At 36.2% G+C, this 13,777-nt stretch overlaps 1 protein-coding gene across 3 annotated transcripts in view; it reads left to right on the top strand.

Moving 5' to 3' along the window:
* The window catches only part of ASXL3 (ASXL transcriptional regulator 3), a 130,693-nt gene that overhangs the window by 61,002 nt on the left and 55,914 nt on the right, over window positions 1–13,777 (top strand). For 2 of the 3 annotated variants that reach the window (XM_061354890.1, XM_061354891.1), the window contains one exon: window positions 9,288–9,409. In XM_061354890.1, coding sequence (XP_061210874.1) covers window positions 9,288–9,409 — 122 coding nt within the window. The other variant, XM_061354892.1, reaches the window with a different exon arrangement.

Below are 13,777 nucleotides of genomic sequence, written 5' to 3'. Positions count from 1 at the left end.
AGGTGTTTTAATTTCAGTATGACAGGATGGGAAAAGAATAAGTATTGTTTACTTAAGATTTTAATGGTGTATTTTCTAAACAGTATAAGTAATGTTTTACTCAGCGGAACTATTTTGAGTGACTCCCTCTTTTTTGGCCTTATAAAGAAATCAGGAACACCAAGTGCCTTTATTTGACTTAGATCTGTAAAAGACAATGAGTAGTGCTGTTGGGTGTGTTTTTTGTAGATTATTTTTTGGCTTACAATTTTTTTGTTTTAGTATTTTCTAGTCCTCAACAGTAATTTGCCTTATCAGACTTGCCATAATTCAGACTTGCCATAATCAGGCAGACACCTCATTCCTTTCAGTGTAAGCATGTGGGGTTGGTCCCTCAGTAGAGTTCTGGGCACAGGACAAAGGTTTGTATTCTTTTGCTTCAGTCAGAGATTCTCCTGGGTGCCATGTTGACATAAAGACATGTTGAAATATCAAATCCTGTGCATTTGTGGTTTTTTTTCTGAGATAATGGCAAACTGAAACATTGCAAGAACTTAAAAATGACAACCTTAAGAATATCTTTTCTTTTTGAGAGGTAACGATTGCTCATAAAGAAAACACAGTTCTTCAGTCACCTACAATTACTTGCAAGTAATAGAAATTAGTATTCTTATTAAAACTGCACTCATGTAATGATTATACAGTGAATGCTTTATAAAAATCAAGGTTCACAGGACCTCTGATATTAACATTTCCTTGATCTCCTCTTCTGCTGTCCTCTCACAACCTGTTCCACTGCTGGACTGCAGCCTGCTGTTTTGGCTCACTTTGTATCTGGTGAGAGGGTGTCCTGTCTACAGCTAGAACATGAAAAGGCTCACCTCACCTTGTTGTTCTCCTACAGACATCCCTTTTGATCTTGGTTTCCATGCTGCACCTATACGGGACTAGTGCTGCTGTTTCAGTATTGCTTGCTAGCAGCATTGAAAAAAGTCACAAAATGCTTAGCAACAGGATAAGAGAACTACCTAAGACTAAGGTTGTGAAGTTTTGAAGCTCAGTAGAAATAAACAAAAGTCAAGTCTTATTAATTGGCTTTGTTTCTTCATTTTCTTTGATATGTTTATAATTCAATGAAATCTGCATGAGCTGGTTTTATGCTTATGATGGATTTATGCTTACAATCACTGCCTGTATAAGTGAACATACATATTTGTAGTTCTTGAACACTTCCCATCTGATACACAGTTTGTTGATGTACACTTCCCTAAGTCACAGGAAGAATACAGAGGTGAAAAGCAGTGTAAGTGTACAGATAAGAAAGCAAACGTTGATGTTGTTATAAACAAATAAAAATAGGGGCAAAAACCTGGCAATTATTTAGGAGTGGCAGGATGCAAATAAGGGGGCCAGAATGCCAGAAGTAGAAAATTGCTGGGTTTTGACTGGGAGGAGGCTGCGTAATATCTTCACAGTTTACAGCAATAAAAATAATTCTAGCACTTGCGGTAGCATAAAGGAGGAGCTGCTAAAATTGAACATTTAAAAATATTTGGGTTAGAGCAGTAAATTACACCTAGATTGTGTAATTAAAAAAAAAATAAAAGCTGAGAACTTTCCTTCGTTTTTAACAAATCTTGGAAAACCGCAATATATTTAACTTTTTGCAAGCAAGACTTTTTTTTTTTTTGCTGAGATGTGGTAGATATATTTAAAAAGAGTAAATTGGATAGCAGTAGTGAGTCTGTATGACATATAGAAAGGCTGATGCTAGATGTGATTAATAAGGAATTGTAGACAGCAGATCTTGTATCAGTCCGCTGATACAGAACATAATTTTGTCAAACGTGTTTGATAATCACTTCTCTTGAGACTAGAAGTTTTGTTGTTAAAGGTATATATTGAGATATATGTGGAATTCTCTGAGTGATATCATTTACAGTATAGAATGCTTGGCTTAAAAACAAGACCATACCTGGGAAGTGCAGCCAGTCTTAAGTGGATTGAAAATTACAAATTGTGAGATCAGCAAAGGCGAAGGAATCACCATCACAGTAGATATTGTTGCTGTTCTCTTAGGGATGTGTTGACCACTCTTCATTTAATATCTTTGTCAATACTTTTTGAAAAGTAGAAAAGCCTTCTTGATTAAATATATTGATAACATATAATAATGTTGAGGCCCCTCTTGATTGCCTTGTAAATGATTACATTTCAACAGCCTGAATTTTTTAGAGTTTAAAGTGATGAAAAAGGTCACATCTGTGCAGTGAAAACATGTATTCAGTAAACCAGTAAATCTGCAAAGCATTTAAGGATCATAACAGAAAATGAACCGAACATGAATGAGATGCTTTTGCTAATTAGTCCAATGCAGTTCTTGGTCTATAAAAATGGTAGTACTGATTAAAGAATATAGGCATAGTGTTTCCTTTGGGTATAGCACTAGTTAAATGATTAGTAGTGTGTGTATTGCATTCATTATAGCTATAAGAAGCAAAATAGGGAAGGATTTAGAAGAGACGTGCATGAACTCCTGCGTGAACAAATACCTCTTTTGCTCTGTGAAATTTAATAGGGACTGTCTAGTTAGTTTATCAAAGATGAGGTGGTGACTTGATTGGTTTGTAAATATTTGAGGAAACATATCTGTAGAAAATATTTGGTCTATCAGACCAAATCTAACGAGATGTCTATCAATTAAGCTTTGCACACTAAAGCCTGAATTTTTTTGCTTTCCAGGAAACTATTCTGTGCCATCAAAATAACATTTCATTCGGTACAAAAACCACTTTATGCAATTCTCTGACTTGTCTTCTAAAGAAGGTCAATAGCTACAGTGTCTCCTTTCAGCCTTAATATCTGTGATACTTGTGACAATGGACATTCCTTGCACTTTGTATTCTTAATTGCCCGATTAATTGCATTTTCATTTGCTCTTGTTTCACTGTGATAGAGTCCAGAGGCGCCAGTTCTGGCAGAGTGATCAGGAATTGTTTAGCAAGCGTTTAAAAAGTGCCACTTTAAAGTTAGCTGGAAGCAGAGGATGAAACCCTAAGCAACAGCCTCAGTCCGTTTGTGGGCTTTTAGATGATAGTAAACTTTCAGTGTAAAAAGTACCATCTGACACTCAAACAGAGAAGAATCACATTATTCCCCAGCAGGCACATTTTTCCCAGTATAAATGCAGGCTACTGAACAGTTTTATTAGCATAGTAAAATAAAAATTCCTCACAGTTATAAACACATGACTTTGCAAAAGCTGTTACTCCACATCAGTGCTGCTAAACTGACAACTGGAATGGTAACACCTCAGGATTTTTCAGATGCCATGGAGAAACCTTTCTTTCCCCACCTTCTCCAAAGGCTGGAGGGAAGGACACTTTTTAAACTGCAGTTGGTTTTGTTTAGGATGGGATTTCTATAGAAGCTCTCTATCAGTCTCATATATTTTTCTTAAAGTCCATTTCCCTCAAATCCAGGGGCAGCATGTAAAATTGCAGTCAGTTACAGAATAAAAATCCCAATTACTATTGCCTGAGAAAATGTTTATAATATCCTTTTGCCCATCAGTAGAATGTTCTGTTCTCAAAAGGCATTTGTCCCTAGGGTTTCTGAAGCCAGGGCTAATCCATCAGCCACAGAGTGCTGTTGATTAAAAATTTGTCTTCATGGAAGCCAAGGGAATGCACAATGATGTAGCAATTCCTATGGTAGAGTGACTTCCCTCCCTAACCTAACCCAACCATAGGTTCTGATGTTTGCCCAAATGTGAGCAATGTATGTCTACTTGCTGAACCCAGGACACTCCTCTCGAGACACTTTGGTTTTCAATGCTTCCTAAAACTCTTAAGTTCTTCAATTACAAACATGAAATTGCAGAATTAATTTCTTAGACAGATTTCTTAGACATAGTAGATGAAATGGTAGATGATAGAGGATCAGATTCATGCTGAATCCTGAAATTTTTTTTGTAGCTACTCTGCTTTTCACATGTTGTGCCTTCTGGACTAGAAAGACATTAGGATAACTCCTGTAGTGAGGAATGCATATTCATCATTTTTTGAAACCTGAGTCCACATTTAGATGTACAGTTCCTTTCTGGAATGGAACTTCTAGCAATTCAGTGAAACCTGTTACCAGTAGCATCTTGGTTTTTGGGAATAATGCTGGATGATTCTGCTGAATATCTGTTGTATGTGGCAACATCTGCATGTGGGATAGGCTTTTCTAAAAGCAGGAGGACAGTAACAGAATAGCAGCTGGAACACAGAGTTTTTGATGACACATCAGAAAGATAGTTTTTCACTTTTTTGTTTGTTTGTTTGATAGCTTGGGTTTTTTCATCTCTCTGAAAGTAACTATAAAATAAAAACACTGTACCCAGGATCAAGTTTGATTTCTATTTGTTTCATTGCCTCTGGAGGGGAGCCATAAGAATGAGAGAAGATACTGTGGAGCTTGAGGGAGAGATCTTTCTCATCTGTTTCTGAGGGTTTTTTTTGCTGTACGGTAGAGTTAATGAGGCCTAAGAAATTGGTGGCTTAGTGATGACAGACTGTTTATTTATAGTGGAAAATGTTGACTTCCTTTGGAATATGGTTTCACAGTTTTCAAAGCTTTGTGAAAGGTCTGGGCTCAAAAGCATGCCGAGAGTATAATGCAATACAGTAGAAGCTACCAAACTGATGTGGTATTTGATGTCTTTTTCCAAAAAAGACTATTCAATATTATTTGTCATTTCACAGTACTAGTATTGCTTTTCAAAAAGAATATTACAGTCATAGTAGTGCCCTTGCTATATGGATCTGGTTTTGCTTACTTTGGCGAGCTTGTACAGTTAACTAACTCCCAAACTGGTTTTCATTTTCAAGAACTGATAACAGCAGTTGGGCTCTGAATTGTTCAGATTTTGCAAGTTGGGCTCTAGAGATCAAAGAATGATGGAGGTGAATTACTTCATACCCCTGTGTCGGCAAAGGGTAACGGTTTGTGTCAATACAAGTATGGATCTGTGTCACCCAAAGAAAATACTGAATTTCATGGATATTTTAGAGAGAGCTTTTATGTGTATGTTTTCCTGAGGGAGTTCTTTCTGAAGTTTCCTATCTCTAGAGTGTGTGCATGCATTTTATGCTTGAGGTAGAATCTATTCTTTAGCATATGGTAGCAATATTAATTTGTGTTTTGTAATGTGGCCATTAGTAAACAATCCTTTTCATATGCTGTGGTTTCTGTAACAAAGAAGGGAGTGAACTGCTGTTGATTTTACTGGTTTGATTTTAAATCATCATGGTCTGTCTGAAATCAGAATTAATTGTGCTATATATTTTAGGAAAATCAGACCTTTGAAGCACTCCAGGAATTCTTCTGTCCATCTAGTTTCATAAATCTGTTTATAATTATTTCTAATAACTTTCAGTGGCAGTGAAACAGAATAATTTTGAGTTGTATTCCTTTACAAATTATTTATTTGAGGAAACACGTCTTCTAACATTTTTTTTGGTGTAGATGTTGTATTTCTTGTGTGGGAAAGGTAAAAGGTAATAGAAAATTACAGAGATGCAATCTTTTCATTACAGAAATTAAAGGATAACATTGCTGATTTTTATAAAGGATAGACTTTTATAGTAATTGCCAAAACTGGTCTTGGAGAAATGAAAGAGAGGAAGTTATTTTAAATGGAGGTTGTTGAAAACGTTTTTGATGTGCTCTTTTTGCTAATTCTAGTTCTATCCTTCCAGTTAACACTCTCTGAACACTCACTATGGAGGTCTTATCTTCAGAAACCCAGCTGCTCTTCCAGCTCATAACCTAACAGTTTATGGCTTAATAGTTGCTTTTTGCTTTATTCCTTCACTCAGTCCTGGCCCTACAAGAAGCCAATTTAAAGAATGGAGCCTAATTATTCTCCACTAAATGGAAATGCCTCCTGTAGGTTTAAAACTGCTCTTGTTCGCTTTTTCTGTTGTAGCAGTAATGGTGAATCCTCTTTATTTGCTACCCAAATATTTTTCCTTCATCTATCACATTCTGTCAGGGTTCTTTTTTTCTGCCCAACGTCCAGTTTATTTTTAGCATTCTTTTCTGATAAAGCTTTTCAAGCAAACATGGATCTCATAAAATTCATACCTCTTCAGTGCTTATGGATAAAGTAGTTGCAGATTTCCAGTGTTGTATATTTGTGCAAAGACCACTGGCTCTTCTTGAGTTTGTTTTGAGGTTACTGTGTTCTTTGGTTTCCATAGCAGAAATGCCTGCTCTGTTTTTAAGGCATTGAATTTTTCAGTAGGATTATTGATATTTATTTCAAACACTTACATGTTTTCCTGTCATGTTTTCCTCTTTTTTTTCTGACCCATTCAGAGAAAATCAGTCAGATGTTACCCATATAAATGAACAAATAAATAAATACAATATTCTGTGGTCACAGGCATTGTAGTTTTGCGCAGATTGATTTAAATTACTAAGTTGCAGAACATGTTTTAAAGAATAAATTTATTCATCTTCTCATAATTGTATTTAATTTCCTACAGGAAAGTCAATTAATATAGTTTTGTAAACAATTAGTATCTTTGTTATCCTGTAAATAAATCCTAAGTGTTAAACATTATGTAACATTATTGTTTGCTAATAAAGTTAATAGACTGTATAAGTTATTAAGCAATTATATAGATTAACATAATGTATTTAGATTTTTAATGGTTGTATCTTCTACTTTTGGAAAATAGGTAGTGACATCTCTTATTTACTAGGTGGTTAGTTTTATAGCCATGATTTATATCGACTTGTTTTGAAATGGAAAAGTAAATTTAATTAAAACATGGAAAACAATAGTTAAAATAGGTTCTTACTATTTTAAGGTAATCATTATATAAAGGAAAGTATTTAGAATATCCAAAATATATTTTAGAAAGGAAGTATCATTTGTTGGTAATAAATGAAGTTGACTTTCTGTAGTCACAATGTAATTTTAAAATTTTTAAGTAGCAGATTTCAGCCTCATGTATATATTTCTTTAATTAAAGACGACAGAAAAAAGTTTGTTTTTCAAAACTCTGAGAGAACTATGTTTGGGTTGTTCTAAACTGAGGCAGCCTGAACCAGTGAGGTATTCCTTCTGTACTTGCAGAATGTGTTTCATTTCCAGTTGCTTCACCCACTAAAACAATCCCTATTGCTTGATTTAACTTTGTTGTCGAAGCTTTAAAGTAACCAATGCACTGATAATATTTTAATGTAAAATTGAAGTACTGATAGAAATAAGAGATAATAGACCCTGTCACAATTTCACAGCTTATTGTTAAAAGAAAAATGAATGAAAGCACAAAATTAATCTAGAACTATGTTTATTTTTATTCCTATGCTGTATCATGACTTTGATATTAGTTATTGTGGTGTTGAGCATCATCTGTTGGTGTTGCCAGACCTCTCCAGGATGAACTTTACCACCTAAATAAATAGGACAGACTCTTGGAAATGTCCTAGATCAGAGTAATGAAAAACAGAATTCCCCATTTGAACAAGAAGGTGATAGGAGGGGCAGTCATCCCAGAGAACAGGATTAAGTTTTTCATGACAAGTCATGTTATATCCACTCTTAGGAGGGACAGTTAAGTATGTAGCAGTTTCCATTCCTTAGGAATTTTAAAATTTGTTCTCCGATCCTAAGCTCTGTGGTTTGTGTATTCACACTATTTCTGTTTTTATTTCAGTTCTTTGACACGCAGACTTTGCCGGTAAAAAAAAGTCTCTTTGAGGTAAAAGACAAAAGCTGGGTAATTTGAAATGTCAGGTTTTTATTTTGGTGTAGGTGTTCATTGTCTTGGGAACTTAGCTATTGCAGTGATTTGGATTATATAAACCAGCTATTGTTTGTTTTCTGCTGACACTTTGGTTCTCCTTTAAGTTGTCTTTTTTGATAGGAGCTTTGCTCATCATGTGTAAAAAAATGATCTAAACCAGGTGATGCTGTAAACTCAGAATCTGTTTTGTGTTGCAGCTTCTTTGTATATTTTGACAAATCCTTCATGCATAAGGGAAAATGGTGACAAATATCAGTTAAAAATCTTGTAACAAAACAGGATTAGTTTTATCTGCTCATGAAATTCTTTAAGCTAATGTGAAAATCATCTTGGCATAATGCCAACGCCAGAAAACAGAATGTATTCTCTGTTTGTGAGGAAAGTATTAATTATTTTTAATTCCAGTGTGAAAACTAATGTTTTATATCACATGCATCTTATGGTGGCCGTTAATTACTGATAACTAAATTGTGCCTTTTTTTCCTTACAAACACAAAGAAAAATTCATTACAATATTTCTCCTATGAACCACTGCTAAAGGCAAGGGAGTTAAGAATGTTGCTTCAGGTATCTGCTTGTCCCACTGAAGCATGGGAGGAGAAAACCATAGGCAAAGAGAAACATTGGACTAAAATTGTCTCTGGCTCATGTCTGCAACTGCTTTGAGTGTCATTGAACTGTTCTGGTAGATGTGTGAAGTGTGGCAATCCAAACCATACACAGCTGCAGAGATTATAAAGAAGGTATGTCAACATGCAAACCAGCTTTGTGCACTGCTGGAAGACAGAGACTTGAACTGAGTCAGCAGAGGATAAAGGAAAAAAAGCCGTTTAATTTCTGGATCCATACTAAGGCTGTTTGCTTAGCTGGGCTGTCTTAGGACCCTGGTGAGAGTAATAGTAATGCAAGGCATTAAGAGGAGAAAGGCTGACAAGTAGCAGTGTGTATTACCTGAGAGACCAGAATTCCTCTTTGCAGAATATTACTCCAGTCTACCCGTTAAACAGGAAAGTGTGTGTTCTTAGCTTTACCAAGAAGTAGTTATAAAATAGATGAGTCTGGCTCCTAAAAAGCCTTTACAATCTCTCATGATGTTACATATTTATAAATATTTCCTGAAGACAGGGTCATCAGTGTCTCTTGTATAAATGCACACTTAGACATGTAATAATCCATTAAAAATGCCTTAGTGAGGAAGATAATTTTTGTCTAATGTGTGAAAACCATAGTAAAATTATTTCCGTTACCTTTCAGGACGTGAAAATACACAGGTCTGCAGAACTGCATAGAAAGGGTGTGATGAGGTACAAATATTTGTGAAGCAATGCATTTATTTAGAATATGGCCAGATTTTCAGCTCATCTGGACCTCAAGATTAGTTGAATTTCTTAGAGTGACGTTCTTGTTTTTCAGGCACCTTTCTGTCCCCAGGACTTTCCAAGATACAGGAAAGATAACCCCTAGCACAGTATTCTGATTCTTTTTCTTTCTCTTTTTATAAAGTTTGCCAAAAGCAGACATCTGAAGAAATGTCTTCCAATCGTGATTCAAGCCTTACTAATGCACCAGTGCAAAGCAAGCTAGTATCTTCCTTCCAGCAGCACACAAAGAAAGCACTTAAGCAGGTAAGCTTGTATTGACTTATAGTCAATTGGCTTCCTCTTACCATATGTGTCAGTCTTAGACAAATAACATCTCAACAGAATTCCAAGGCATTTCTGAGGATTTTTAGTACTTTGTTTGGTGGTGTTTGTTGGGTTTTTTTTTTCCAGTGGTGCAGTCCTGCTGTCTATTGTGAGTTTAATGTTTTTTAAGCAGTTTTGACATAAGCAGAATTGGTTACGTTATCACACCCCTGCTTCTCCCATGTAAACGTTTGTGTGGGAATTTTTATGTGAGGTTTAAAAAAACATTTTGAAAGAAGTTCTGGAGATAGGTAAGAATCTGGGTACACTCACTGTTCCGTTTTTCTTTATGGTCTGTTAAGTAATTTTTGTTTCATATTGTATATGTCACTACAGTGTATAAAATGGGTAGATTTGGGTTTTTTTTAATAACTTACGATTTGGATGATTTAGGTTGCAATAAGTAGTAAAGCCTGCAAAAGTAGCTGATTATTGAATGTCAGATGTTAATGAAAAGCATAACAATGTGAAAACTATTTTCCAAACAGTGCCAAACGTGTTCACTTTACAGCTGGGCAAATAGAAAAGAAAATCTGCAATATTAAAATTAAGAGGAGAAAATGATTTTTTTTTTAATTCTGAGTATGTAGAAATTGTTTTAGTCTTGTAAAGGCAATCAAAAATGAAATACATCTTTTCTAAAGTTTTAGCAATGAGATGATGTTGTTTTATTGTTTTCTCATAACTGCTCTCTTAGTTACAGTTAATGGAGGCCTAGAATTTCATGGGGTAGATTGTTGCGGGGTTGTTGATTTAGGCTTAAGTTAAACAAAGCCTGTCCACATCTCTTCAAAACAGTTCAGTGTTTGTGCTTAGTTTTTCATGCAGTTTGAATTTAAATCCATTAAAATTAATAGTCCTTTATTATTCACATAAGGTGATCTTTTACTTTACTACTTTGAGGACTGGAAAAGATTGTTGGATTGGGGTCTCACATCTGTTTGTTCAGGAAAATTAAGCAGTGGGCACATAACAGCTTACTAACTGTGTGGATAACTGTGAAAAAGACACTCTTTTTGTAAACTCTTCTGTACAGATCTTTTGCAATATATGAACTTTCTTAGGGCTGCAGGGAGCAGGCAAAGGGAAACAAGGGGAAAAAAAAGAGCAAAGCCACAAATGTTTGAACTTGTGTAACTGTTTAAGCTCTACTGTTTGTCATTTAGCAGATGTATAGCGTCAAGAATAATTTTTCAAAGGGCAAACCTGTCAGAATAGCTTAATTAATATAAAAAGTCAGAACACTGATGGAAAGCTTTGAAAACATCCCCTAAGGCAGCAGGGTTAGAGCAACATCAGAAAGTTAAGTAATCAATAAAAATAAATTAGTTTTAATTAAGTTAATGGCAATTAGATCGTATACTTCGGAGTATGAGAGTATTATTACAGCTATCAGTAAAATGTTTTCTCTATGCACAGCATTAGACAAATGGACATTTGTATTGTGGAATAGTAGTGGATATTTGCTTTGTTTTCCCTAGTTTCAGGTGTTGGCTACTGCCATATACACGCTGTAGATTTGATTTAATTTGATACTGTAGCAGCGGTGGTAAATCTTAACAGCATTTTTATTTATAAAATTGCTGTTGGAAATTTATTCTTTCACTTTCAAATCTTTCTATTGCTTTTATGGGTACAGAATACCAAAAACGTGTAGAAAGAAGAACCTGTAGTACCTTTGAATACACAAGAAACTTTTAGCTGACTTTGTAAAACACTCCTCCCACTCATACTAACTTACTGGTACAGTGCTAAAGTAACAGAAGGTGAGCCATCATCATGCTCTTGGAAAGTGCTTAATCTGTATAGACATATATATACTGTATGTATGTTGTAATGGGGTCTAGCTATTGCTTTTTTATTGCTAAGCAGAGAATTGAAAACCTGCAAGGCAGTCTTTAAAACAGTTTCCTACTCAACTTCTTTAAAAACAGGGGGTTCTTCACATTAACTTGACCTTGTGTGTTTTTGTTTTGCAATCCATTAAAATTAATGTGAGAGGCAAGTTGGTAAGGTAAAGTACTGCTTAAAGATCTGAGCTAGAATTAGAAGATTTTCTCTACTTTTTATCTACTTATTAACCTTTCTAGTCATATTTAATTCTCTTTAAAATACTATATGCTGGATGCACGTATGATTTGATTTGTAATGAATTCTAGAGGCCCATTCTTGGGTTTAGATTGCAAACAGCAATCTCACCGTTTCCTTGTAACAGCCTGCATTTTAGGATGCTCTCATGAGTCAAATTAGCCACAACACTGCATCTCTTGAGATGTACTAGGAGCTCAGAGGAAAGGGCATTTTCTGAGCCCTGGCTCTTGGTCCTGATTTCTCTCAGGTAACAGTGGATCTGAGGTATTTTGCAGGGGCTAAGAAGGTTCACAGTTGCAGTAGGCTCTCAAAAGGTCTGTGGCACAGGTCAGACCTTATGCCCTCACCTTTCAAAGGCTGGGCTGGCCATTTTGGTCTGGAAACTTCCTGGGTTCACTGCCTTCCATAGTGTCCTTATTGAGAGAAAGGTTTTGAGTGTTTCACCACTGAGTGTATTTCATGCTTCTTTTTTCATTTTTGAGGGAGTTTCAGTTTTGCTCTTGTGTAGTATCTGAATGTAATGTCCAACAAAATAGTTCCCATTCTTGAGGGTTTAGACAAAAGAGTCTAGACAAAAGGTGTAGAGCTGCCTTTTATGCTTGGCTTTCTGATGGCAGATTTTACAGATTTCTGTTTCCTTTTTCTTTTGGAAGTGTGTGGGTATGTGTACCCAGCTGTTGGTGATCTAGTACCTTTGACACGAAGGTTAATGGCATGCTGTCACATGCTGAGTCCTTATCAGTACTGATCAGTTCCATGCTGATTTACCTCATTTTCACACTGGAGAGTTTTGGCATGCAAACCCATGTAAGGACCTCTTCCTTGGAAAGTACTGAACTACACCTGCATCTGCTAGCAGTGGTACATGGTCACACTACTGTGTGAATTACTCTTTCTCTGGACAAGGCTAACTCAAGTATGGACATCAATTCATGGCATAGTACCTACCATGCTCCTCTCTGGTCCAGTTTCTGTTCCTTTGACTTGAGTTGATACTTTTTTTTGGAAGTCTTCGCTATATACAGATTTGTCTGTATCTATCAAGAGGTTCTTGGAACATTTCTCAGAAGAACAATCACACCTGCAAACTGGCCTCATGTAGGTAACACTGAGCATGTGTGAATATCCAGGACATTGAGGTGGTATTAGTGTCTGTTGGACTCTGAGAGCCAAATATAAGAGCACCTTGCCAATCAGTGTACCAGTTGTTTCCTGGGGCAGTACCGAGAGAGGATAAAGAAGATGCACTATAGTGTCTGGGATAATAGTAGACCTCCCAGACATGGAAGAAAATCCTGCCTCACTTATGGCACTTTGGAATCAGCAACAAGAAGGGTACCCATAAATTTTCTGTTGGGAGAAGAGAGGATACTCCATTCAGACTCAGGATCTGAATACAGACCAGGACATGTCTGAGACTGTGCTGGGCATCCAGATCTCTTTGTAGAGACAGAAACTCCAGAGACAGCAGCCAAGTGGGTTTGGGATGAGAGAAGCTCAGGAAATAAGGGAGTCTACACAAGGTATGTTATTGCCATGGTTTGTTTTGTTGTCTTTTTTTTTAACTTTGGGCTTTGTCTGCATGCTTGGTGGCTGGGTTCATATATGTGCCGCTATTTTATTCATAAAGTGGGTAGATGCAGTTTTTATGGAGAAGGATAGCACCCATGCATATGGTTTGGTTTATAGTAGAAGTGGAAACTCCACACCCCTTTTTTTCAGTGGATGCTGTCAGGCCCCAAGCAGTAAGAGAGCTGTGGTGAATTACGGTTTGGCTCATGCATTGCTTCTAAATTTTAGGACATTAAGACCTATACAGCTCCAAATAAGATTTCGGTCTGACTTTTCTAGCACTACTGTAGTTATTATTAGACACCAACCCACAACCTGAAGCGAGACTAAATTTCAGAGCAGAATGGTGAACAGTGTAAGTCAGCCCCAATTTACTCAAATTCACAGGACTGGTTTATTGAGATTTCCTTGGGGTTTTTGTTTTGGGTTTTTTGGGTTTGGTTTTTGTTTTTTGTTTTTTTTTTTTTTTTTTTAAGGACACAGGTGTCCAAGTGCCTAGGTTGGCATTGAAGGTAAAATCCTGATCTGCCTTGCTGCTGGTGTGGATTTGCTTTCCTGTCTTCAGCTCAGGCACACTGCTTATCTTGCTTTGAGAGGAGAGCAAGAGCAAACTCACCAGTGTTGCTCCCTCCACGCTCATTCTCT

This window comes from Neopsephotus bourkii, unplaced genomic scaffold (assembly GCF_033783945.1).
Source record: "Neopsephotus bourkii isolate Nb327-2 ecotype Australia unplaced genomic scaffold, CSIRO-AGI_Nbou_v1 NB_753, whole genome shotgun sequence".
In the NCBI taxonomy this organism is placed as follows: Eukaryota; Metazoa; Chordata; class Aves; order Psittaciformes; family Psittacidae; genus Neopsephotus; species Neopsephotus bourkii.
The sequence above is the reverse complement of the archived record's forward strand: the minus strand, read 5'-3'. Positions and strand labels throughout refer to the sequence as shown.